Source organism: Dioscorea cayenensis, chromosome 11 (genome assembly GCF_009730915.1).
Source record: "Dioscorea cayenensis subsp. rotundata cultivar TDr96_F1 chromosome 11, TDr96_F1_v2_PseudoChromosome.rev07_lg8_w22 25.fasta, whole genome shotgun sequence".
Lineage (NCBI taxonomy): Eukaryota > Viridiplantae > Streptophyta > Magnoliopsida > Dioscoreales > Dioscoreaceae > Dioscorea > Dioscorea cayenensis.
The window spans coordinates 9,667,943-9,681,618 of NC_052481.1; the positions used below are offsets into that span (position 1 = coordinate 9,667,943).

Here is a 13,676-nt window from a genome sequence, read left to right on the forward strand (position 1 = left end):
AGCTGGCCGCGGAGGGATTCCTCCGCATAGCTAGTTAGCGGTGAGGTCTCGTTCGTTATCGGAATTAACCCGGACAAATCGCTCCACCAACTAAGAGCGGCCATGCACCACCACCCATAGAATCAAGAAAGAGCTCTCGGTCTGTCAATCCTTGCTATGTCTGGACACTGGTAAGTTTCCCCGTGTTGAGTCAAATTAAGCCGCGAGGGCTCCACTCTGAGTGGTGCCCTTCAGTCAATTCCTTTAAGTTTTCGACCTTGCGACCATACTCCCCCGGAACCCAAAGACTTTGATTTCTCATAAGGTGCTGGCGGAGTCCTAAAAAGCAACATCCGCCCGATCCACAGTCGGCATCGTTTATAGTTGAGACTAGGGGCGGTATCGATCGTCTTCGATCCCCCAACTTTCGTTCTTGATCAATGAAAACATCCTTGGCAAATGCTTTTCGCGATGGTTAGTCTTTCATAAATCCAAGAATTTCACCTCGACTATGAAATCCGAATGCCCCCGACTGTCCCTCTTAATCATTACTCCGATCCAGAAGGCCAACACAATAGGACCGGAATCCTATGATGTTATCCCATGCTAATGTATCCGGGCGTGGGCTTGCTTTGAAAGCACTCTAATTTCTTCAAAATAGCTGGCCGGAGGCACGACCCGGCGATTAAGGCCAGGGAGCGCATCGCCCGGCGAGAGGGGCAGGGACGGCCGGTGCACACGGGAGGCGGACCGACCGGCCCGGCCCAAGGTCCGACTACTGAGCTTTTTAAGCTGCAACAACTTAAATATACGCTATTGGAGCTGGAATTACCGCGGCTGCTGGCACCGGACTTGCCCTCAATGGATCCTCGTTAAAGGGATTTAGATTGTACTCATTCCAATTACCGAGACCCGAAGGAGCCCGGTATTATTATTTATTGTCACTACCTCCCGTGTCGAGGGATTGGGTAATTTCTGCGCTTTGCTTTGCCTTCCTTGGATGTGGTAGCCGTTTCTCGAGGGCTCCCTCTCGGGAATCGAACCCTAATTCTCCGTCACCCGTCACCACCATGGTAGGCCCCTATCCTACCATCGAAAGTTGATAGGGGCGAGAATTTGAATGATGCGTCGCCCGGCACGAGGGCCGTGCGATCCGTCGAGATTATCATGAATCATCGAGCGGCGGGGCGAGCCCAGCGTCGGCCTTTATCTAATAAATGCATCCCTTCCGGAGTCGGGGTTTGTTGCGTATTAGCTCTAGAATTACTACGGTTATCCGAGTAGCAGGTACCATCAAACAAACTATAAGCTGATTTAATGAGCCATTCGCGGTTTCACGAGTCCGAATTAGTTCATACTTGCACATGCATGGCTTAATCTTTGAGACAAGCATATGACTACTGGCAGGATCAACCAGGTAGCACCGTCACGGGCGACGGCCGGCGGGCGCCTCCGGGGCGCGCCCCGTCGCGACCACGCGCCGCGCCCGGGCCCACAGGGACCGCGGGGAGGCGGGTGTGCCGCTCGGGGGGGACGTCGCCGGGGGGACGCGCGACGGCCGCGTCTTTCCTTCGAATCCCGGAGGGATGGGGACGCGTGCGGGTGACGCGATAGATCGGGGGGCGGCGGGGAGGGGACGGCGGCCACCCCGCGACCGATCATCAATTGGGACATCGAATCCGAGGCGCTCCCGGCGCCCCGGCCGCGTGTCGTGAAAGGGCGCGCGCCCGTTGAGTTCAACGGGGGCGAACCGCGTGACAGGGCGGGCGGGGGCGGGGAACAATACCGCCGGGGACGAGGCGCGGACGAGCCGCGCCGCCCGGAGGTGATCTAGCGCTGGTATCGACCGGGACCCACGGTGTTCCCGCTCGGCGGCGGGTATCGGTAACACAAGCAACAGGCCTCGCCCCGAGGGCGGGCGCGGATGGGGGACCGAATGAGGGGACGCCCTCCCGGCGGTCGGACGCGGCAGGTCGTCGGGCCCGTCGGGGAAAGCCAGTCCGGGACAACTCACGCGCCCGACACGGTCACCCGACGCGCGCGCGCCTCGCCGCCCTGCCCGCGGCGCCCGGCGTCACCCCGAGGGAGGGTGGCGATGGGCGGCGACGCGGGTCGGCACCGAGGCGCGGCGCGAAGGCTCCGCCGAGCACGATCATGATAGGATGCGGCGCTTGCGCGCGCGGGGCAGGAGCACCCGACGAGGGGACGGGACAGCCGCGCTTGCGCGCCTGGGTGAGCAGAGCCACAGAGCCCTCAATTAATGGGCCGGGCCGATCCGCGAGTGCCTTGCGGTACGCATAGCGGGCGAAAAACCGATTATAGGGACACCGGGCGCCGCCCGCGAACGGCGGGGCGCCGTTGAGGGACCGCCCTTGTGCAATAGCGGGTTAGCGCGGAAAGCGGGGGCACGGCGCGCACGGCCCGGCAAAACCGGGGTGGCCGAAGGCCGGGCGGCGCCGCCACGAGCGCGGCAGCACCGCCCGGCCACCGGCCGAGTTCAGGTGGCCACGGGCAGCCACCCGGACTTGCCATGGCCGTGCGCGCCATGTCCCGAGGCGATGGGGCGCGCCGCGCCTCGCCCCACGCCCAAGTGACCGACAGGGACACCGGCGCCTCGCCCGCGGACGGCGAGGGAACCGTTGGGGACCGCCCTTGTGCAATGGCGGGTTAGCGCGGAAAGCGGGGGCACGACGCGCACGGCCCAGCGGGACCGGGGTGGCGAAGGCCGGGCGGCGCCGCCACGAGCGCGGCGGCACCGCCCGGCCACCGGCCGAGTTCGAGGTGGCCCACGGGCAGCCACCCGGACTTGCCATAGCCGTGCGCGCCATGTCCCAGGCGATGGGGCGCGCCGCGCCCGCCCACGCCCAAGTGACCGACAGGGACACCGGCGCCTCGCCCGCGGACGGCGAGGGAACCGTTGGGGACCGCCCTTGTGCAATGGCGGGTTAGCGCGGAAGCGGGGGCACGGCGCGCACGGCCCAGCGAGACCGGGGTGGCCGAAGGCCGGGCGGCGCCGCCACGAGCGCGGCAGCACCGCCCGGCCACCGGCCGAGTTCGGGTGGCCCACGGGCAGCCACCCGGACTTGCCATGACCGTGCGCGCCATGTCCCAGGCGATGGGGCGCGCCGCGCGCCCGCCCACGCCCAAGTGACCGACAGGGACACCGGCGCCTCGCCGCGGACGGCGAGGGAACCGTTGGGGACCGCCCTTGTGCAATGGCGGGTTAGCGCGGAAACGGGGGCACGACGCGCACGGCCCGGCGAGACCGGGGTGGCCGAAGGCGGGCGGCGCCGCCACGAGCGCGGCAGCACCGCCCGGCCACCGGCCGAGTTCGAGGTAGCCCACGGGCAGCCACCCGGACTTGCCATGACCCGTGCGCGCCATGTCCCAGGCGATGGGGGCGCGCCGCGCGCCGCCCACGCCCAAGTGACCGACAGGGACACCGGCGCCTCGCCGCGGACGGCGAGGGAACCGTTGGGGACCGCCCTTGTGCAATGGCGGGTTAGCGCGGAAACGGGGGCACGACGCGCACGGCCCGGCGAGACCGGGGTGGCCGAAGGCCGGGCGGCGCCGCCACGAGCGCGGCAGCACCGCCCGGCCACCGGCCGAGTTCGAGGTGGCCCACGGGCAGCCACCCGGACTTACCGTAGCCGTGCGCGCCATGTCCCAGGCGATGGGGCGCGCCGCGCGCCCGCCCCACGCCCAAGCGACCGACAGGGACACCGGTGCCTCGCCGCGGACGGCGGGGAACCGTTGGGGACCGCCCTTGTGCAATGGCGGGTTAGCGCGGAAAAGGGGGCACGACGCGCACGGCCCGGCAAGACCGGGGTGGCTCACGGGCAGCCACCCGGACGTGCCATGGCCGTGCGCGCCATGTCCCGGGCAATGGGGCGCGCCGCGCTCCGCCCACGCCCATGTTACCGAGAGGGACACCGGCGCCACGCCGCGGACGGCGGGGAACCGTTGGGGGCCCGCCCTTGTGCAAAAGGCGGGTTAGCGCGGAACCACCTCGCCGTGGTCGGCGGGGACCGGGGCACAACGCGCACGGCCCGACGATTCGGGTGGCCGGTGGCCTGGCGGCGCCGCCACGAGCGCGACCGCACCGCCCGCCCACCGGCCCAGGTCCGGGTGGCCCACGGGCAGCCACCCGGACATGCCAGTAACCCGTGCGCGCCATGTCCCGAGCGAAGGGCGAGCCGCGCGCCCGCCCACGCCCATGTTGCCCAAACATATCCCCACCCCCTACTATACCTGCAAAACATCCCGCCCAAGGCAACCCCGGGGGTACAAAGGGTCTCTGAGACCCCCCTTTTTTTGAGAAGGGGCTGTTAACCTCATTTCGCAAAAACTAGTCCTTTTTCCGGAACCCGTCATCCCGACCACGCCCACGGCGAACCGCCGAGGCAAGTTTTTCTCGGTAATGAGCAGCGTCGGGCCAAGTTTTTCTCGGTAACATGGCCCGTTGTGGCAAGTTTTCTAGGCCATTGGGCGCCGGGGCAAGTTTTCTGGGCCATTGGGCGCGCCGGGGCAAGTTTTCCGGGCCATTGGGCGCGCCGCGGCAAGTTTTCTGGGCCATTGGGCGCGCCGGGGCAAGTTTTCTGGGCCAATGGGCGCGGCGGGGCAAGTTTTCTGGGCCATTGGGCGCGCCGGGGCAAGTTTTTCTGGGCCATTGGGCGCGCCGGGGCAAGATTTTTCTGGGCCATTGGGCGCGCCGGGGCAAGTTTTTCTGGGCCATTGGGCGCGGCGGGGCAAGTTTTTCTGGGCCAATGGGCGCGCCGGGGCAAGTTTTTCTGGGTCATTGGGCGCGGCGGGGCAGAGTTTTTCTGGGCCATTGGGCGCGCCGGGGCAAGTTTTCTGGGCCATTGTGCGCGGCGGGGCAAGTTTTCTGGGCCATTGGGCGCGGCGGGACAAGTTTTCTGGGCCATTGGGCGCGGCGCGGCAAGTTTTCTGGGCCATTGGGCGCGGCGCGGCAAGTTTTCTGGGCCATTGGGCGTGCCGGGGCAAGTTTTCTGGGCCATTGGGCGCGCCGGGGCAAGTTTTCTGGGCCATTGGGCGCGCCGGGGCAAGTTTTCTCGGCCAATGGGCGCGCCGGGGCAAGTTTTCTGGGCCATTGGGCGCGCCGGGCAAGTTTTCTGGGCCATTGAGCGCGCCGGGCAAGTTTTCTGGGCCATTGGGCGCGCCGGGGCAAGTTTTCTGGGCCAATGGGCGCGCCGGGGCAAGTTTTCTGGGCCATTGGGCGCGCCGGGCAAGTTTTCTGGGCCATTGGGCGCGCCGGGCAAGTTTTCTGGGCCATTGGGCGCGCCGGGGCAAGTTTTCTGGGCCATTGTGCGCGCCGGGGCAAGTTTTCTGGGCCATTGTGCGCGCCGGGGCAAGTTTTCTGGGCCATTGTGCGCGCCGGGGCAGGTTTTCTGGGCCATTGTGCGCGCCGGGGCAGGGTTTTTCTGGGCCATTGGGCGCGCCGGGGCAAGATTTTTCTGGGCCATTGGGCGCGCCGGGGCAAGTTTTTCTGGGCCATTGTGCCCGCCGGGGCAGGTTTTTCTGGGCCATTGTGCGCGCCGGGGCGGGTTTTCTGGGCCATTGGGCGCGCCGGGGAGCAAGTTTTACTGGGCCATTGTGCGCGCCGGGGCAAGTTTTCTGGGCCATTGTGCGCGCCGGGGCAAGTTTTCTGGGCCATTGGGCGCGCCGGGGCAAGTTTTCTAGGCCAATGGGCGAGCCGGGGCAAGTTTTCTGGGCCATTGTGCGTGCCGGGGCAAGTTTTCTGGGCCATTGGGCGCGCCGGGGCAAGTTTTCTAGGCCAATGGGCGAGCCGGGGCAAGTTTTTCTGAGGCCAATGGGCTGGCAGGGGCAAGTTTTTCTAGGCCAATGGGCGCGCGGGGCAAGTTTTTCTGAGGCCATTAGGCAGCGTCGGAGCTCGCCCGGGAGGCCCTGCGGAGCTCGCCGGGTCCGGCCGGAGCTCGCCGAGTCCGGCCGGAGCTCGCCGGAGTCCGGCCGGAGCTCGCCGGAGTCCGGCCGGCCGGTGGCCGGCGGCCGGCGGGGGTGGCCGGCGGTGGTGGCCCGGCCCACCCGGCCACCTGCGGCGGTGGCCAGCCCACCCGCCCACCGGCGGCGGGTGGTGCCGTGCGGCGTGGCGCGGCGGCGGCGTGGCGCGCGCGCATGGGCGCGCGCGCGCGCCATGGGGGAAAAAAAATTGCCTTCCCCTATATAACCTGCAAAACATCCCCCCCAAGGCAACCCCGGGGGTACAAAGGGTCTCTGAGACCCCCCTTTTTTCTGGGCCGCTCACTGCGCACGTTACCGAGCAGGGCTGGCCGGTAGCGGCGCGGGCTGGCGCCGCTGCGATGGCGCCCTAACTCCGGTAATCTCCCAATCCACTCGTGCGTTTTTTTGATGAAACTTCGCCCCTGGGGGTTTTTTATGATGACAAATCCATCCGCGATGGTCCCGCGGCGAGATTCGAAAGTCGACCGACCGGCCGTCCGACGCCCGGCGCATACTCCCCGATCAAACATTGGCTACGGTCATCCAAAAATCCGTGAAACTTCGCCCGGGGGTTTTCATGTGATGCCAAAGCGATGGGGCGGGGGCGCGGACTGGGGACGCCGCCCGTCGCCCGGGCGGCCCGGCGGCGCCCGGCGCGGCGTCCCACGGCGGGGACGAGGCGCGATCCGTGTCACCTTGACCGTCGGGGCAACTTTTCTAGGCCAATGGGCGCGGCGGGGCAAGTTTTTCTGGGCCATTAGGGCGCGCGGGGCAAGTTTTTACGGGCCATTGTGCTTGGCGGGGCAAGTTTTCTGGGCCATTGTGCGCGCGGGGCAAGTTTTCTGGGCCATTGTGCGCGCCGGGGCAGGTTTTCTGGGCCATTGTGCGCGCCGGGGCAGGTTTTCTGGGCCATTGTGCGCGCCGGGGCAAGTTTTCTGGGCCATTGTGCGCGCCGGGGCAGGTTTTCTGGGCCATTGTGCGCGCCGGGGCACGTTTTCTGGGCCATTGGGCGCGCCGGGCAAGTTTTCTGGGCCATTGGGCGCGCCGGGCAAGTTTTCTGGGCCATTGGGCGCGCCGGGGCAAGTTTTCTAGGCCAATGGGCTAGCCGGGGCAAGTTTTCTAGGCCAATGGGCGCGCCGGGGCAAGTTTTTCTGAGGCCAATGGGCTGGCAGGGGCAGAGTTTTTCTAGGCCAATGGGCGCGCGGGGCAAGTTTTTCTGAGGCCATTAGGGCACGTCGGGAGCTCGCCGGGAGGCCTGCGGGAGCTCGCCGGAGGCCTGCCGGAGCTCGCCGGAGGCCGGCCGGAGCTCGCCGGAGGCCGGCCGGAGCTCGCCGGAGTCCGGCCGGAGCTTGCCGGAGTCCGGCCGGCCGGTGGCCGGCGGCCGGCGGGGGTGGCCGGCGGTGGTGGCCGGCCCACCCGGCCACCTGCGGCGGTGGCCAGCCCACCCGCCCACCGGCGGCGGGTGGCGCCGTGCGGCGTGGCACGGCGCGGCGTGACGCGCGCGCGCATGGGCGCGCGCGCGCCGCCCATGGGGGGAAAAAAATTGCCTTCCCCCTATATAACCTGCAAAACATCCCCCCCAAGGCAACCCCGGGGGTACAAAGGGTCTCTGAGACCCCCCTTTTTTCTGGGCCGCTCACTGCGCACGTTACCGAGCGGGCTGGCCGGTAGCGGCGCGGGCTGACGCCGCACGATGGCGCCCAACTCCGGTAATCTCCCAATCCACTCGTGCGTTTTTGATGAAACTTCACCCCTGGGGGTTTTTTATGATGACAAATCCATCCGCGATGGTCCCGCGGCGAGATTCCAAAAGTCGACCGACCGCCCGTCCGGCAGCGGCGCATACTCCCCGATCAAGCGTTGGCTACGATCATCCAAAATCCGTGAAACTTCGCCCGAGGGGTTTCATGTGATGCCAAACGATGGGGCAGGGGGCGCCGGGCAGGGACGCCGCCGTCGACGAGACGGCCCCGGCGGCGCCCGGCGCGGCGTCCTGCAGCGGGGAAGAGCGGCGCTACGTGTCATCTCCCGATCCACTCGTGCGTTTTTGATGAAACTTCGCCCCTTGGGGTTTTTATGATGACAAATCCATCCGCGATGGTCCGCGGCGAGATACCAAAAGTCGACCGACCCGGCAGTCCGGCGCGACTCATACTCCCGATCAAGCGTTGGCTACGATCATCCAAAATCCGTGAAACTTCGCCCGAGGGGTTTCATGTGATGCCAAAGCGATGGGGCAGGGGCGCGGACGGGGACGCCGCCGTCGCCCGGGCGGCCCGGCGGCGCCCGGCGCGGCGTCCCGACGGCGGGACAGGGCGGCGCTCCGTGTCACCTTGACCGTCGGGGCAAGTTTTTCTAGAGCCATTAGGGCGGGCGGGGCAAGTTTTTCTAGGCCAATGGGCGCGGCGGGAGCAAGTTTTTTACGGGCCATTGGGCGCGCAGGGGCAAGTTTTACTGGGCCATTGTGCGGCGGGGCAAGTTTTTACGGGCCATTGTGCGCGCGAGGGCAGGTTTTTCTGGGCCATTGTGCTGCGCCGGGGCAGGTTTTCTGGGCCATTGTGCGCGCCGGGGCAGGTTTTCTGGGCCATTGGGCGCGCCGGGGCAAGTTTTCTGGGCCATTGTGCGCGCCGGGGCAGGTTTTCTGGGCCATTGTGCGCGCCGGGGCAGGTTTTCTGGGCCATTGGGCGCGCCGGGGCAAGTTTTCTGGGCCATTGTGCGCGCCGGGGCACGTTTTCTGGGCCATTGGGCGCGCCGGGCAAGTTTTCTGGGCCATTGGGCGCGCCGGGCAAGTTTTCTGGGCCATTGGGCGCGCGGGGCAAGTTTTTCTAGGGCCAATGGGCTGGCAGGGGCAAGTTTTTCTAGGGCCAATGGGCGCGCGGGGCAAGTTTTTCTAGGGCCAATGGGCTGGCAGGGGCAAGTTTTTCTAGGCCAATGGGCGCGCGGGGCAAGTTTTTCTGGGCCATTAGGCGCGTCGGAGCTCGCCGGAGGCCTGCGGGAGCTCCCGAGTCCGGCCGGAGCTCGCCGGAGTCCGGCCGGAGCTCCCAGGTCCGGCCGGAGCTCGCCGGAGTCCGGCCGGCCGGTGGCCGGCGGCCGGCGGGGGTGGCCGGCGGTGGTGGCCAGCCCACCCGGCCACCTGCGGCGGTGGCCAGCCCACCCGCCCACCCGGCGGCGGGTGGCGCCGTCTTGGCGTGACGCGGCGCGGCGTGGCAGCGCGCGCATGGGCGCGCGCGCCGCCCATGGGGGGAAAAAAATTGCCTTCCCCCTATATAACCTGCAAAACATCCCCCCCAAGGCAACCCCGGGGGTACAAAGGGTCTCTGAGACCCCCCTTTTTTCTGGGCCGCTCACTGCGCACGTTACCGAGCAGGGCTGGCCGGTAGCGGCGCGGGCTGGCGCCACTGCGATGGCGCCCAACTCCGGTAATCTCCCAATCCACTCGTGCGTTTTTTTGATGAAACTTCACCCCTGAGGGGTTTTTATGATGACAAATCCATCCGCGATGGTCCCGCGGCGAGATTCCAAAGTCGACCGACCGCCCGTCCGGCAGCGACGCATACTCCCCGATCAAGCGTTGGCTACGATCATCCAAAAATCCGTGAAACTTCGCCCGAGGGGTTTCATGTGATGCCAAACGATGGGGCAGGGGGCGCCGGGCAGGGGACGCCGCCGTCGACCGAGACGGCCCGGCGGCGCCCAGCGCGGCGTCCTGCGGCGGGAAGGCGGCGCTACGTGTCATCTCGATCCACTCGTGCGTTTTTTTATGAAACTTCGCCCCTTGGGGTTTTTATGATGACAAATCCATCCGCGATGGTCCCGCGGCGAGATTCCAAAAGTCGACCCGACCCGGCCGTCCGGCGGCGACTCATACTCCCGATCAAGCGTTGGCTACGATCATCCAAAATCCGTGAAACTTCGCCCGAGGGGTTTCATGTGATGCCAAAGCGATGGGGCGGGGGCGCCGGTTCGAGGGCGCCGCCCGTCGACCGGGACGGCCCGGCGGCGCCCGGCACACCGTGCTGGGGCGGCACCCCCTGCAGTCCGTCCCGTCCGTCCCTCCCTCCCTCCTTCTTCTTCTTCTTCTTAAATTTATATATGGGTCCTTGCGTCACGGTCTCGGTCGAAAAAAATGGCCCATTTTTCCCACCGGCGGCATAGCGAGCTCGCCCGCACCTACATCCGTTGGGGGAGGAGGTGTCCTCCCCTTACTATACACTGCAAAACATCCGGCCCATAGCAACCCGAGGGGTACAAAGGGCGCTGAGACCCCCCCCTTTTTTTAGAAAGGCCACTTAACCCCATTTCGGGAATGTGGTGCCATACCGACCACCTTGACCGTCGGGGCAAGTTTTTACGGAGCCATTAGGGGGCGGCGGGGCAAGTTTTACGGGCCATTGTGCGTGCGGGGCAGGTTTTTACGGGCCATTGTTCGGCCGGGGCAGGTTTTTCTGGGCCATTGGGCGCGCCGGGGCAGGTTTTCTGGGCCATTGGGCGCGCCGGGGCAGGTTTTCTGGGCCATTGGGCGCGCCGGGGCAGGTTTTCTGGGCCATTGGGCGCGCCGGGCAAGTTTTCTGGGCCATTGTGCGCGCCGGGGCAAGTTTTCTGGGCCATTGTGCGCGCCGGGGCAAGTTTTCTGGGCCATTGTGCGCGCCGGGGCAGGTTTTCTGGGCCATTGTGCGCGCCGGGGCACGTTTTCTGGGCCATTGGGCGCGGCGGGGCACGTTTTCTGGGCCATTGGGCGCGGCGGGGCAAGTTTTCTGGGCCATTGTGCGCGCGGGGCAAGTTTTTCTGGGCCATTGGGCGCGCCGGGCAAGTTTTTACTGGGCCATTGGGCGTGCCGGGGCAAGTTTTCTGGGCCATTGTGCGCGCCGGGGCAAGTTTTCTGGGCCATTGTGCGCGCCGGGGCAAGTTTTCTAGGCCAATGGGCGAGCCGGGGCAAGTTTTCTGGGCCATTGGGCGCGCCGGGGCAAGTTTTCTAGGCCAATGGGCGAGCCGGGGCAAGTTTTTCTGAGGCCAATGGGCTGGCAGGGGCAAGTTTTTCTAGGCCAATGGGCGCGCGGGGCAAGTTTTTCTGAGGCCATTAGGCGCGTCGGAGCTCGCCCGGAGGCCTGCCGGAGCTCGCCGGAGTCCGGCCGGAGCTCGCCGAGTCCGGCCGGCCGGTGGCCGGCGGCCGGCGGGGGTGGCCGGCGGTGGTGGCCCGGCCCACCCGGCCACCTGCGGCGGTGGCCAGCCCACCCGCCCACGGCGGCGGGTGGTGCCGTGCTGGCGTGGCGCGGCGGCGTGGCCGCGCGCGCATGGGCGCGCGCGCCCGCCCATGGGGGAAAAAAATTGCCTTCCCCCTATATAACCTGCAAAAACATCCCCCAAAGGCAACCCCGGGGGTACAAAGGGTCTCTGAGACCCCCCTTTTTTCTGGGCCGCTCACTGCGCACGTTACCCGAGCAGGCTGGCCGGTAGCGGCGCGGGCTGGCGCCACTGCGATGGCGACCAACTCCGGTAATCTCCCAATCCACTCGTGCGTTTTTGATGAAACTTCACCCCTGGGGGTTTTTTATGATGACAAATCCATCCGCGATGGTCCCGCGGCGAATTCCAAAAGTCGACCGACCGCCCGTCCCGGCAGCGGCGCATACTCCCGATCAAGCGTTGGCTACGATCATCCAAAATCCGTGAAACTTCGCCCGAGGGGTTTCATGTGATGCCAAACGATGGGGCGGGTGCGCCGGGCCGGGGACGCCGCCCGTCGACCCGGACGGCCCGGCGGCGCCCGGCGCGGCGTCTACCGGCGGGAAGAGGCGCGCTACGTGTCATCTCCCGATCCACTCGTGCGTTTTTGATGAAACTTCGCCCCTTGGGGTTTTTATGATGACAAATCCATCCGCGATGGTCCCCGGCGAATTCCAAAAGTCGACCGACCCGGCCGTCCGGCGCCGACGCATACTCCCCGATCGAACATTGGCTACGGTCATCCAAAATCCGTGAAACTTCGTCCGGGGGGTTTTCATGTGATGCCAAAGCGATGGGGCGGGGGGCGCGGGCCGGGATACCGCCGTCGCCCGGACGGCCCCGGCGGCCCGGCGGCCCGGCGGCGTCACCCGCAGCGGGAAGAGCGCGCTCCGTGTCATCTCCCGATCCACTCGTGCGTTTTTGATGAAACTTCGCCCCTTGGGGTTTTTATGATGACAAATCCATCCGCGATGGTCCACGGCGAATTCAAAGTCGACCGACCCGGCCGTCCGAGCGCCCGGCGCATACTCCCCGATCGAACATTGGCTACGGTCATCCAAAATCCGTGAAACTTCGCCCGGGGGGTTTTCATGTGATGCTAAGCGATGGGGCGGGGGCGCCGGGCGGGATGCCGCCGTCGCCCGGGACGGCCCCGAGCGGCCCCGGCGCGGCGTCACCGCAGCGGGAAGAGCGCGCTCCGTGTCATCTCCCGATCCACTCGTGCGTTTTTGATGAAACTTCGCCCCTTGGGGTTTTTATGATGACAAATCCATCCGCGATGGTCCCGCGGCGAGATTCAAAAGTCGACCGACCCGGCCGTCCAGCGCCGGCGCATACTCCCCGATCGAACATTGGCTACGGTCATCAAAATCCGTGAAACTTCGCCCGGGGGTTTTCATGTGATGCCAAAGCGATGGGGCGGGGGCGCGGGCGGGATGCCGCCGTCGCCCGGGACGGCCCCAGCGGCCCCGGCGCGACTTCACCGAGCGGGAAGGGCGGCGCTCCGTGTCATCTCGATCCACTCGTGCGTTTTTGATGAAACTTCGCCCCTTGGGGTTTTTATGATGACAAATCCATCCGCGATGGTCCCGCGGCGAGATTCAAAAGTCGACCGACCCGGCCGTCCAGCGCCGGCGCATACTCCCCGATCGAACATTGGCTACGGTCATCCAAAATCCGTGAAACTTCGCCCGGGGGTTTTCATGTGATGCCAAAGCGATGGGGCGGGGGGCGCCGGGCGGGATGCCGCCGTCGCCCGGACGACCCCGGCGGCCCGGCGGCCCGGCGGCGTCACACGACGGGAAGAGCGGCGCTCCGTGTCATCTCCCGATCCACTCGTGCGTTTTTGATGAAACTTCGCCCCTTGGGGTTTTTATGATGACAAATCCATCCGCGATGGTCCCCGGCGAGATTCAAAAGTCGACCGACCGGCCGTCCAGCGCGCGCGCATACTCCCGATCGAACATTGGCTACGGTCATCAAAATCCGTGAAACTTCGCCCGGGGGTTTTCATGTGATGCCAAAGCGATGGGGGCGGGGGCGCCGGGCCGGGATGCCGCCGTCGCCCGGGACGGCCCAGCGGCCCAGGGCGCCGGCGCGGCGTCACCACGGCGGGAAGGGCGCGCTCCGTGTCATCTCCCGATCCACTCGTGCGTTTTTGATGAAACTTCGCCCCTTGGGGTTTTTATGATGACAAATCCATCCGCGATGGTCCCCGGCGAATTCCAAAAGTCGACCGACCCGGCCGTCCAGCGCCTACGCATACTCCCCGATCGAACATTGGCTACGGTCATCAAAATCCGTGAAACTTCGCCCGGGGGTTTTCATGTGATGCCAAAGCGATGGGGCGGGGGCGCCGGGCCGGGATGCCGCCGTCGCCCGGACGGCCCGGCGGCCCCAGGCGCCCGGCGCGGCGTCCTGACGGCGGGAAGGCGCGCTCCGTGTCATCTCCCGATCCACTCGTGCGTTTTTGATGAAACTTCGCCCCTTGGGGT

At 66.5% G+C, this 13,676-nt stretch overlaps 1 protein-coding gene across 1 annotated transcript; it reads right to left on the reverse strand.

The window, feature by feature from the left end:
- Positions 1–2,646: 2,646 nt before the first annotated feature.
- LOC120271595 (elastin-like) lies at positions 2,647–3,642 on the reverse strand. The gene has a single exon (XM_039278276.1). It carries the CDS (start codon positions 3,640–3,642, stop codon positions 2,647–2,649), a length of 996 nt encoding a protein of 331 aa, XP_039134210.1.
- Positions 3,643–13,676: the final 10,034 nt, after the last annotated feature.